The following is a 13,313-nucleotide window of genomic DNA, read 5'->3' on the forward strand; positions in this document are numbered from 1 at the left end:
ACTTCCACAGAGATCACATATGAAGATGAAATAAATTGGTTTCCTTTCAACTCCAGAGCAGCATTTAAAACAGGAGTTAAAAAAAAAAAAAAAAAAAAAAAAACTATTTACAAGCTTACTAAATTTAATAATAATTTAATAAAGTGTCAGTGAGAGAAGCCTGTTGGGATGTAATTTAGAACTTCTCAGCATTTATCAGAATGTCTCTGTACTGTGAGAGCAAAGGGAGAGATCTTGTCTTTTCTGCAGCAGTAGCATGCTATGGTCACCAGCATGGACCAAGAGAGGGAACAAATTGCTTTTATGCTGATAGCAGCTGCATCTGTATTTAAAGGATAACCTTCAAGTATAACCTGAGATAAAGAAGAGGCAGCTTTTAGTAGCATCAATCTCATCACCACTTGGAGAAGTTTCTATAGTAACAGTTATAGCAGAAACAATAAAAGGAAATAAAAACAGAAGGGGGAGGGGAGCAAGATCTTTGCGAATTTAAAGTAAAAATAAGGCTTGATAGATGTCATGAGCTGAAACTAGTGAGGTAAAAATAAAAATCCTTTGTCGTAGTTAAAATGATCATGGTTACAGGAAATAGAGAACGAAAAGATCTGTGAGGCCATTATGCCAATTCTTTGAGCTCAGTATAGGATCGTGGGATATTTTGTGGGATATTTTTAGCAGGTCATCCAATCTTGCTATAGAAGTTCTAAAGAGTATGATTTAGTTGAGGGGGCAGATGATACTCCAAAGAGCGAAGACATTATAAAACAGCTTTCAGGTCAAGTTTGCATCACCTTGTCATGGTATTTGACCACATAAATGGAAACTGCTTGACGAATCTGTCTGATCTACTTAACTTAGTTCCTCCATAAGACTAAACAAAGAATTAGACACTCTGTATGCAGCACATGACTGTAACTTTAGGTACTTAAACAATGAAAAGTCACATTTTAATGCTATTTTTCTATTAAGCGTGGCATACTTAAAAACAAAGACACAGGTTATGATCAAGACATGGCATATTTTTACAAGTAATACCATCTACCTGTATCCAAAGAAAATCAGAACAATAGTAATTGTAAAAATTCTAGTGGCCATTGGTGCCTAGTCTATACTGTAGTTCCCGTTATCAGTGGAATGAGAACCACAAGGTAGATACAGCAGTGCCTTCAAATAAGAAGGGTTACATATTTAAAAAAAAATTCTAAGCAATGCGTTTATTCCAATCTCATTGCAATCCACAAGATAAACAGATCCACCCACTATAATGTGTAGGAACAGTTTATTCCATCACAAGTCATTGTTTCCATTATTCAGAAAGATTCACGGACTATATAACAGCGCCGGAATTAAAAATAACCACTTCTGTGTTTGAGACTTTGAAGTTGGCCATTTCCAAAAAAAGGAGCTATGTGATCAGAAAATACATTAAGGAAAGGAACATACTGTTGATACACAAATTTTGAAGCAAGAAGCAGCACCTCTTGATTCCTATTGCAAATCTAGCCCAGACTAACAGTAACTGAAAGTCCTTCCTGTCCGATTTAAAAAAAGAAAAATCAGCTTCCTGTGTTTCTTAATGTCACAATGAACATCATGAACGCTATTGCAAACTGGATATTCGCCAGCAGTTTCAATAACTGGTAACTGTTAGTAGTCTCGCATTCTGGAGATAATGTGTTAAGACTGATACTGAAAAGATTCCTCAGCATTTTTCCTCCTTTCTTATCCCAGCTGAATTCTTCCCAGTGAGTTTCTAATAACATTATCATCTATACTTCTTATTGGGTTCCTAACTTCCTTCCTGTTCTTAAGTATTACTCTTACTGGCAAAGGTCAAAAAGATTTTGTGATGTTAAAAGGATCAATCTTTGTGCAAATACTGTTACAGGACTGGCTCATTAGTGAGTTGTTCTGTTGTCAAATACATTTCCCAGCACTACACAGGGAGCTGTGAATTTTATATATTCACATAAATCCCCATAATCCCAAACATTGCTGCTGTTCCATTATTACAAACAACCAATAGCACTTCAGTTTTTATCCTCCATTGTTTAGTGTTTTACATTGAGTTAACATATAACCCATGGAGGTAAGAAAAAACAGTTGTCTCTTTTTTGATAGCATTTATATATTTGGAAGCATTTTGTATATAATTCATCTCCTCATTTACGACATAAGTGTTCACTTTGCTGATAGTGTGGATATTTCACATAGCAATGGCAAACTTAATTATTTCAGAAACAGCTGTGATTACCAACACACCCAAAGTGCCGTGAGTGTCTCTGCTAAAATTCCAGAAATAGCTTTTCACTTCACATTTTAAATTTTGAAATGTTGGTTTCAAAGTAGCATCTTCCTGCAAAGAAACTGTTTTTCTCCAGTGGGGATGTTAGCCCTAATATATTTAACAAATTCTACTCGTATGACTGTGCTCTGCTAAAGTAAGGCCCCACACTAATGGCACTGGAATGTTATTTGTCATCCTTAGTCTCTCATTCTTACAAGACTACCTCAGTAATGCCGCCAAAGCAGGAAAGCTGTGGCATTTTGCCATTTTGTGTGTATTTTGGGCCAAATTCACCCTTTCATTTTTTTTGCCAGTAGAATTTGGGCTAAAGGCCTTCAGCACAGAAGAGTCAAGGAAGACAAAATGGCTAAAATCCTGCCCCTCCAGAGATTTGTGCTAGCCACCACAGTCCCCCGAATGCTTGTGACTGAATCTATCAAATACAGATTGAATGCATTCAGGCTACTCTGTAGGTACAGTGACTGGAATGATTTCTGTAGGGCCATCAGTACTCGAGCTTCCATGTAAAAAGTAAAGATAGCTGTTTTCCCTTGAAGTTAGATGAAGATTTCTCATCTACCATGTAGGCTGTGTGGTACAGCCTTCCCACAGGAGAATTCGTATAGAGAAAATCTAACAGAAAATTTCTTCTTAAAGTAGAGCTTGATAGATGTGTAAAGAGAATTTTATAATACAATGTCTGTGTTACCACGAGTCTAGATTTCATGACGCAGCATGGCCCTTCGCTTTGTAGGTTCACGTTGGGTCTCGTCCACACAAACACTTCAGGAAATGTGGAGACGTCTGAGTTCTAGGAACTCCTCAGTGTGAGGTAGTTCATTCAAATCCACACATCCTTCCTTCCCAGCAGCATGAGCTAACGTGCAACTAAGGGTCTGGGCTAGCAGGCAGAATATGAAATTCAGTGAACCAAAGAAAGAACCCAAGAGGAAAATATACCAATAATAGACGGTCCTGAAGACTGGAATATCCCATTTCCTGATTCCAGCATGGCTTGCTTACTTTATCAGAAGTACTTTAATGCAAAGGCAGTCCCTGGCCAAAGTTGGATGACAAGTAAGGAGTGAGTCAGGGAATTTCAGGAAGAGAACGGATGGTGCCATGGCTAAGATTGGAGATTTGGAGCATATCTTTGCTAAACCCTTTTCTTTTTTCTGGTCAAACTAATTAAATATGTCTGCTAGTAGTTTATTCTGAAGTGCCTGCTGCCACAACCTAAGTGAAAAAGAGTTGTGTTTTGACATGTAAAACATCAGTAGACATGTTGACTCTCTTTTCTTCGTTCTTTCGTTCCCTGTCTGGAAGAGCATTCTTAAATAGCCTCTCACCTCATTAAAGGTGTTGTGAAGCAAGTTTGGTAATATTTTATGTAGCTATCATATCTTATGGTGATTTGAATCATCACATTGAAAAGCCCAGGAAGAAATGAGTAAGTATTTAATCAGAAGGAGGCTCGAATGTTACACAGTAAATAAATGTGCAGGGGTAAAATCTGTCAGAGAGGATAAAGCAGAATAGTTTCTCATTTGATGAATTCTGTCCAGGCCAGGAACTGAATTGAAAAGAATATTTTGTTATATTGTATTTGAAGACTGTTTCATAAAGCAAGTGTAGATTGAATTAAGGTTGTATAGGCAATATAGTAGAAATCTTGGCAATAAAATATCCAAATCAGCCAGCTTTGGGGGTGTAAAACAAGTTGCAGGTGCAATAAGCTGCAGCAGATTCAAGCATTCAAAAGGTTAAGAAGATAACTGGTATAATATCATCCAAGCATTGAAAGAGTCCGTAACATTCAGTGACTGACTGCCGACTTCCGTGGAAAATAAATGTCTAGATTTATCCAAGTTTTACAAAGGATGACTAACCTTCATTTTCTCCAGAACAGGGGAGGAGTATATGGAACATTTTTTTAATAGTGCCATCCAAATACTTTGAAATATTTATATGATCCGCATGCATTTCAAGCATAGTTTTGTTTTTCCTTCTGTCCTCTCCAGTATGTAAAGAGGGGAGGAGCATGTTGTGGTAAACCTGCCTTTTTTTTTCCTGAGCATTTCACCTGCAGAAATGCAATAGCAGCACTTGTGTGTGCTTTTTGCCAAGACATCCCTTCCTCATTTCATATACTGTTTAAAAAGCTATAGAACGAGATGCTAAAAATATTGTTTTGGAGTTAATAAGACTGTCTAAATCAATTCTGCAGTTGTTGAGATAAGTTTAACAATCTAGGTAACCTGTTCAAGATCTTGGTATTCCTGTTCTTTAAGAAAGTGAACAATTAAAATTTACTGATTCATTGTACAATTTTTTCAATTAGTATTGAGTCAGGATTTTGGCTTTTAGAAAACTGTATTTTCAATGTATGTATGCATTAAATTCTAAGTCAAGAGAAACAAATTTGCGTTAGTTCTTGATAGCTTCTTATATTTCAAAAAGAGAGCAACTTCAACTATTTATGAACTCTAAGTTTCTTTAAAATGTGACTCATTCTCAATAAGCAAATCCCTTTTCTTTCACTTTCTTATGAACTGTGTGGGAAAATTAGGGTTCAATCACTGAAGAATTTACTCTGTGCTTAATTTCCCAAAACAGCTATCCAAGCTTTGCTCATGTAGAGCTTTCATAAAAGTGTGATTTTCCCTGCACTGTGGATTTCTAAAATGTGACTTTTTAAAAAAGGTCCATAAATTGTAGTATAGGAGAAACTAATGTTTTAGTACAATATTAGCTTCTTTCTCCAGTCTATTTCTTTGAGCTACTCTATTAATAATGTGATACTTAGAAAAGCCAAAGTAAGAAATCATAATGATTAAATTACTTTGAGCTGGAACTGAATTAGAAAGCTTTACTTTCCTGAATGAGCTAATTGTTTAAATTTTCCAAAGGAAATGTTTCTATTTCTGGGAGAGAAGGGGTAAATGGAACTTCCTCTGACATAATTTTTACTTTAAAACCAGGTTTGACAGCAAGATTTTTACCTTCATAACCAAATATTACTATTTAACTGCATGACTTGTGTAAGCTTGCTAGTTGAAGTGACTCACTTACGCAGATGAAGTTATTTTTAGAGAGATAATTTGTACTGTTTAGAAGAGAGGAGAAAGAAAGAAAAAGAGAGAGACCTGGTAAGAGCTAGATCCCTTATTACAGTTTACAGAGCTGGTGAACCCAGCATCCAAGCAAAAGATGACTAAGCAAGGGGTCTATTGGTACTTTCAGGAATTTACAGACATGAGTCATCTGCTTATTTTTTGCAGACATATCACCAGGGTACTTTGTGAGTCAGCTGTTATTCGGAAATAGCACTTGTGTGCAACATGAATACATTTTTGTAGTTCTTAAGTATTTGGCAACTAACATGCCAAACCAAAGCGTGCTTTTGCAGTTTTTATGGTTCAGGTATTGATTTGCAAAAGTGCTGCATTGTTTTTAACTGCGATGTATGTTTCATGATAAAGTATAAATGTTGTCTGGGATGTAATTAGGATAATGCTTATCTTTGCCACTTTACAGATCACATAAAGGCAGATCTTATTTTGTATTAATGCATAAAGATTCCAAGTCAGATTGCATATATAACCAGGTAAAAAGAAAAACATTCTTTATCAAACCTGTGCCACCCCATGTGATTGTGACTAGGAGCAGAATTTGACCTTTCGTTTTCAAAGCACTTTGCTAGCATTGATTATTAATGATGTTTGCTTGTTTTTTATGTACAATAAAATGATAAAGACCATATCCAAGCATTCTGTACACTTACAGTGTCAATGGACTTGCATCCACTGTGCCGGAAGTAAATTCTTGCCTTTATTTCCTACTTCTGAAATAATGGCTGGCTACCTTGAGATATGTATAACATTTTACAAGTCAAGGCTATTTCCTGTTTACTTGTCTTTTAGGTGTGGTTACATTCCAGAATTAGAGACACGTTTTTTTACTTGGTAGGGACTCATCTCACACCTTGTATTAAAGGAACACTTCGTTTAGAAAAATGGGATTTTGATGGTTTTAGGTAGATGATAGTTTTAAGAATCAAAGGCAGGTCAAATTTTTCAAAATTCAACTTGAAGTTCAGGATAGTACTGCTGGTGACCAGATGTGGGATGCACAGTTTTAAATCTAATTTGATTATCTGATTTAGCAGTTTATAACTTGAGTCCTGAAAATTCCTATATGGGTTTTGTGTATAAAAAAAAGAAGGACGTGTTTTCTGATATATTTTTGTGATATCTTTGTTGAAAAAACATTATAAAACATGAAAGGCTTATCATAACAAATGAAAGCTGCTCTGAAGTGCTATCAACGTCCATTTAAGCAGCGCTTCTAGTTGCTAGATGCTTTTTCCTAAATGCAAAACTTTTGTTTTAATTATCAGGAAGAAAAATGGTGCTGCTTGCCGCCTTTATGTAGACAGAGATTTTCAAAGCAAAGTTAATGAAAATCAGAAATTCTCAAAATAAGTTAAATATATGGACTAGACTATTACTGGAATTTTTTACTAAAGTTTGTTATTCTTTTTACACAGTGATAAAATATACAAGTATACAGAGTAGTTTTCCTTCAAGGAATTGGCAACTTTAGAAGGAAGATAAATGATGTGCTAAAGAAACAGAGTTTAAACGGTCAGAGCTGGAGCAAAAATGCGTTGAGAACCCTGAAGCAGAGAGCCTGTCTCCCTGCTTTATGTTTCTTTCTACGGTGAAGTCCTGTAGAGTCTGTGGCACACAAGTAGCATCTGTGAGGGGAGGAGACAGCTTGCTTGCTGAGCGATGGCTTCTGTATGGCAATGTTTTCCACGGATGTTGTTCAATAATCACGTTATAAAGAGGAATTTGACAGAACAGTCGTAGTGTCTAACCTTCATTACAGCGATGATCTGCCCTCAAATTAGCAGAACTCTGCCCATGTCGTTACTGTTTAAATATCTGCTGGAAGCTGCTATGTGAGTTGAGTCACCAGTGCTTTCAGAATTATCCCGATGCGTAGCCCAGGCATTGGATCACAGAACTGGGCAAATGCTGTGACCTTCAGTGATTTGCTTTATTTTGAGACTGCAGCTGGGCTGTTACAGTCAATTTTTGTATACTTCATTACTACAAACATATTTGACTGTAGAGCTTGCAGGGCAATTTGGGGGACAGGGAGCTATCATTTGGCTAAAAGCCTATCAACTTATTCAGACCTGATTAGAAAAAATGAGCAATGAAGGAGAGCAAAGGCCAATAGCATGGAATTTGGAAAAAGAAAATCTTTTTGACACTTGTATCTCAGTCTGTGGGCAGAGATCTCAAAGAAAGTGCTGGAATTGCCGTTCCTTGAAGTATTAAAATGTAGAAAATCAAATGCATTACCAGATGCATGAGACAGGAGATTCTGCTCCACATGAGGACAGGTTTAATGATGTCATGTTCCCTACTCTTAAAAGTCTGTTGTTTGCAGCAGTTTTGCAATCTGCTTTGATTCTTCCTTTGGCTATTACAACTTGTTCATTAACTTAGGATGCTTTACTTCCCTTTAAAGAGGACTGTGAAGTGACAAATAAAGAGTACCCGGATCCCAGGCTTATGTGAATGAATTATAATTTTAGTAGTTTATTTCAATCATTACTACATCAAATGGGAAAAATGCTTTAAGATTTACAGGGCAATACTGTTCCATTTGGCATGTTTGTTCATCTTGCAGGGTTAAAGAACTGCAGTTTGGGGAATAGCAAAGGGTTTGATTGTAGGTGCTTTATAAATGAAATCTACATCTTTGAAAAAATGCATTTTTTCTGTTAATCTTGGTGCGAGTTTAGACCTTTAAAGTAAGTAATTCAGCAGTCTGTTGTCGTAACTCAGTGTAACTACAGACTTCTGAAGTTTCCTGAAATTAAATGGGCTAAGAAAATCTTAAGTATAAATCTAGCAATGAAAAAGTTAAGGTAAAAAATAGTTTCTGACCACATTAACTGTTGTAGGCTATTTTATTTTTCTGGCAGACCTAGCTGGTCATGAGACTGTGATAGGCAAAGGGAACTAAGACAGAAGTTCTGATTTTTATTTTTAGCGAGACATTTCTGGTGTTAATGACTTTATAGTGCGTTTTGGGGGTTGTGGCTTTTTTTTGTCTGTCCACTTGACTTTCAGTCTCAACTGCAAGTTGAGGTCTGTTCTAAGTCATGTGATTGAATCTTTCTGCATCCTTTATCAAATCATTTAACCTCCTTAAGTCTCAGTTTACCCAGCTGTAAAATGAGAATGATAATGGTTTTGATGTCTGTGGGAACACTAAAAACAATTGGCTAAAGCTGACAAAGAAGAATTTGTTTCTTGAATGGAAAGCATAAACAATGTATTCTGATTTCCTTTGAAAGGGAAAATTTCATTATAAAAGAAAGATATTATTGCATTATTTTTTTCTCTAACAAAATAGTCATGGTGTAAGCATTATGATTAACATAAATACACTATATAAACAAATTTAATTATATATTTTACAAAAAAAATTAATAAAGCAGAACAGGACATACAGCAATATAATCAAATCCTTATTTACAGGGAAAAACAGAAGAATATGTTAGAATTAATCATCATTTTCTCCTTTTCATCACCTTTAAATCAATTGAAAGGAATGATATATTCCCAGTAAAAATGGAAAAAAACAGAATGGTGTATTTTTGTGACTCTCTTTTCTTTTCTTTCAGTTGACCTACCCCTGTACTTTCCTCGAGACCAACCAACCCTAACATTTCAGTCAGTCTACCACTTCACTAACAGCGGACAGCTGTACTCCCAGGCCCAGAAGAACTACCCTTACAGCCCACGCTGGGATGGCAATGAAATGGCCAAGAGAGCAAAGTAAGTCAGGCTGCTATTTCATACTAAAAAGTCCATTTGTTACATGGTCATGTGCTGTTCGAGATTTGATGGGTTTATCTGTACATTTCCAACATTATGAAACTTGGAACTGTTTTGTTCTAATACAGCCCTAGGATTCCCATATATGAGTATAGACAGATACTTTATTAATCATGCTTGCTTACATTAGTGCCAAAGAACTGAGCAGGACCAGTCTCTGCTAGGCATTGTGCAAGCACGGAGTAGTGACAATCTCTGCTCCAAAGCCCTTCCGATCCGAATAGACAAGATAGCCCACGGCAGGGGTAATCTGCATGATAGCAGCCAGTCATGGTAATTCTGTGGTGGTGTGTGGGTGTAGAGGAGACCCTGAAGGAAAGCATGTGAGGTGGAGAGAGCAAGGAAGGAAAACCTGAAAGGTGTGGAGTAAGGCTATAGTAGAACGACACAGCAGAACAGGAGGTAGAGCAGTGGCCAGTCAGCACAGCATGGAGTCCTATTGGGGCTTGAGGAAGTTAACTGAAATCCAAAGACCCCTGGCCTTTTTTTTGCTGATTTTTCTGTTGGCTTCTGGCTGTTTCATCTCCCATTTTTCTGTGAGCCCTCATTTCAAGATGGGGAGATACTACTTCAATCCGATTATCCCATTTTGTTAAAGATGCCAGGGCAGGCTCCCCACAGTGATTTTGTTGCAAGGGCAGGCTGATGTGGGCAGCAGTGCTTCTTTTGTTTGCTAGATATTACCCTATCTTCTAATGAAGCAAAACAGATTTCACCTGAATGGAGCAATGTGGGCAAAAGCCTTGCTGCCTTATTTAGATTTTGCAAACCAAAAATGTTAGAACAGCAACAAATTTAAGCAGGCTGATTTTCAGTTGTTCAGCGCACAAAGCCATCAAATTGCATAAATAACACGGCATATTGGAATGAACGTTTTGAATGACAATCAGAAGATTAAATTAAATTAGCAGAGATGCATAAAAAAGGGAGTTAAATGGAAATAGTTCAAGCTGAGAAAATCAAATGAATGGCATGGTCATAGACTGATTGTAATTTGGAAATGATGAAAGCAAACAACAAATGACTGAAGCATTTGCAGATTTTATAATTTTTGGAGAACAAGAAGTAATATTTTGGATTTTGATCTATTGTAATAGAATTATTTTTGCTAGTATTTGGTTTTAATAACACACTGTCTAGAGGATCCATTTCTTGATCCAGTACATTTTGTTTTAGTGGACTCGTTTCTTCTAACACAATATTATGCATCTTTTGTTTAAAAAAATATTAAACAGTAAATGGAAGCATCACTGTGGCTTGTTTTAGGACTGTACTGTAAAATGCACTTACTTTGCAGCTGAAAGCATACAAGTACCTGTGTTCTGTCTGCTAAATGCATTCATTTATGAGTGGGCGTATACAAATGGACTTCTCTGCCCTGCACTTGAAATTTAGAAGTATTGTAACAGTTCTTTTAAAAAGCACTAAATGGGTTCACTTACTATCATATGTACTTTTTGTGAGGTTATTCACTTCTATATTTGAGCTTTTGCATTTAAGTTTTAGATTGGATATGTAACATGAGAAAGAAGATGGGAAGCGGGAAAGAAAGTATGCTGCAATATTTGAAATAACTATCTTTGAACTGCAAAGAGACAGAGAAGTTGCTCTAGTTAAAAGCACTTTGCTTGCAGGAACAACTAGTGATTTCTGAATAGGTGCCATAAATAAAACTATATCAAGAAAACTATGTTGTTATAATATATGCTAGTATATTTTAAATATTTTTAATGCCACTTAGCATTGTGTAAATATCAGTGTTTAAAATATGTTTGCTAAAGTTTCTTAGAAGACAATAGTGTGTTTCAACACAATTGACTAATTTTTGTTTCATTCCATTTTATTTTTGCTGTGTCCACATTATGGGTCAAGTATATAGGAATATATGTAGGTATATGGGAAAGTGTTCTAACTAAATGTATTAGTTAAAGCACTAGGTTAAATCATCCCAATTAAAAAAAAACCAAACAAACACACACACGCACACACACATATGATGCAGCCTGCAGAAGCAGTGTATTTCTGGTCAGTTGAAGTAAATTTACCCCTGGATAAATCAAGGACAACTTTCTTGTGTTTTTAAATGCTATCTATTAGCTTCTGCTTATATGTAGTTTCTTTCCCTTTTAGCCAGTTTCCCAGTTGCTCGGCATTCTTTGAGGAAAAAAAGTCTCTATTTATCTTTCTGGCCCTACTGTTCTAGGTTCACAGGATCTCCCACTCTCCCTTATTCTCGGACACCTGAGGGATCAGTTTATACCAGCTTCCTCACTATAGCTTAAGACACAATCAAGGATGGCTCTTGCTTGCTCTTGTACCAGCTGGGCTCATTCGCTGTTCAACCAGGCATTGAGGCATGTATCCCACATAGCTCTTAGGATGTAGAGCCACCGTGAATTTCAGTTCTGAGATTTTCTCATCCTCGGTTTTGGCGAGCCCTGCCTGTGTTTGCAGCAGCTGAACACAGCCTGCGTATTCATGGGCTGAGCTGCTGTATGTTCATGCAGACTTTGGGTCTGAACCCAGGCTTCTCCCAGCTTTTGTTCAGACAGGTGAGCCCACCCGTTTCCTTCAACTCAAGGACTAAACTTGAAATTCTTGGTATCTTTGCTTAACTCCATGGCCCCAGAGCAAAGTTAAGCATCTCTTTTGAAGTGAGGACTTAACCCTTTGTGGTAGCCTACAATCACTACTACAATCAGTAGTAATTATAAATAGGAACAAAATTACTCCCCTAGAATACATACATATAGATGTAGGTTGTGTGCAATCATGCGCACACATCACCTAAATCTAAAAGGCAAATTCTCAAATCAGAATATCTCTTTAGCAGAATCTTTTTCAGTAACAGAGAAAAACTGCTCATGTTCTTTCTGAGATCATTGGAGCAGTTCGTGCCTGTCTGATAAATTCTGTGTAATTCAGTTTCTCTTTGTGTTCTCTCTGTCCTCGTAAGCAGTTTTTAAAATCACCAGGTTTCTTTGAGGCCCGCTGAAGTAGATTCATTGTTGAAAGATAGCATCTAGTAATTGAAGCTTGCTGTTGTCTTAGCCACGGGATTGTCTTCCGGCTTGATTTAATTCTAAGAGATGAATTAAGTCCAGGTTAAACAACATGGTCCAAATGCCTCCAGATTTCTTGTTTCTCAGCTAAACACACAATTTTAACCTGTTCCTCTGGCTGGAAACAGCAAAACCAAAATGATTAAAAATTTTCTTACGATCTGCCAAGATGCCGTTTCCTCTCAGTTCACATCTCAGGCTTTGTCTCTCATAGGTCATTTATTTATATGTCTGTGGCTGCATGTAAGCAGCTTCTCCAAAAGATTTTGTCTTAAAATACAAGAGCAAACCTAAGAAAATATAGTCAATTATGGAAAGTTAGCAGCCTTGTTTGTGGTGTACGTGTGAAGTAAAACATCTCTGTGTGGTTTCCATGGGAAAGCTCTCTTGTTTTTGCTTAAATAGGCATTCAAGTGTACATAAATGGAGTCTCTAAAGAATATGCAGACTCTAAGCCTGGGATTTTGTGAAGGAATACTGTAAATAAAGCTTGTTTGTTTATACAAACTAAATTCAGTTGTTAGATGTACTCTGGCTAATTTCTATCTGACCGAGTGCTACTCTGTAGGCTTTGGTCATACCTCAGGGAGTGCAAGTTAGGACTCGATTTACTCTTTTATCCTACATAAATCCACCTATCTATCAATAAAATAGCAAAAGGATGGAAAACTGGTGCCACAATAAAATGTCGTTCTTAGGGTTCATATTCATTTTTTCAGGTTGGCTGATAAAGCTTGTTTCTGAATGACATTGCTGAATAACACTGGCCATTCACTGATGTTTGCTGAATGTGCTGTTAATTTTACATATCACTCAGTGCTCTGTAAAGGTGAAAGCTTAGAAGGGCTCAAGTGCTCTCAACTGTATATGGGCTATTGCTCTGCCATAAGGTTAAGTGCAGCTTAAGATTAGAAGCAGACACATCATGTGTGAGCTACATGTATCTTACCAGTACTGCTGCAGCAGTAACTCATGCTCAAAGCAACCAGGCGGTGATTAGGAAGTGTCAGGCTGGTGCACTGGGCCATAGCACTTTCAGCC

General features: G+C 36.9%; 1 protein-coding gene across 6 annotated transcripts in view; it reads left to right on the plus strand.

Moving 5' to 3' along the window:
* BABAM2 (BRISC and BRCA1 A complex member 2) overlaps positions 1-13,313 on the plus strand; it is a 182,231-nt gene that overhangs the window by 150,634 nt on the left and 18,284 nt on the right. For all 6 annotated transcript variants that reach the window (XM_064509548.1, XM_064509545.1, XM_064509546.1 and 3 more), the window contains one exon: positions 8,997-9,150. In XM_064509548.1, the coding sequence (XP_064365618.1) occupies positions 8,997-9,150 (154 nt within the window). The remainder of the gene's footprint in view (positions 1-8,996; positions 9,151-13,313) is intronic.

Source organism: Dromaius novaehollandiae, chromosome 3, assembly GCF_036370855.1.
Source record: "Dromaius novaehollandiae isolate bDroNov1 chromosome 3, bDroNov1.hap1, whole genome shotgun sequence".
NCBI classification, from domain to species: domain Eukaryota; kingdom Metazoa; phylum Chordata; class Aves; order Casuariiformes; family Dromaiidae; genus Dromaius; species Dromaius novaehollandiae.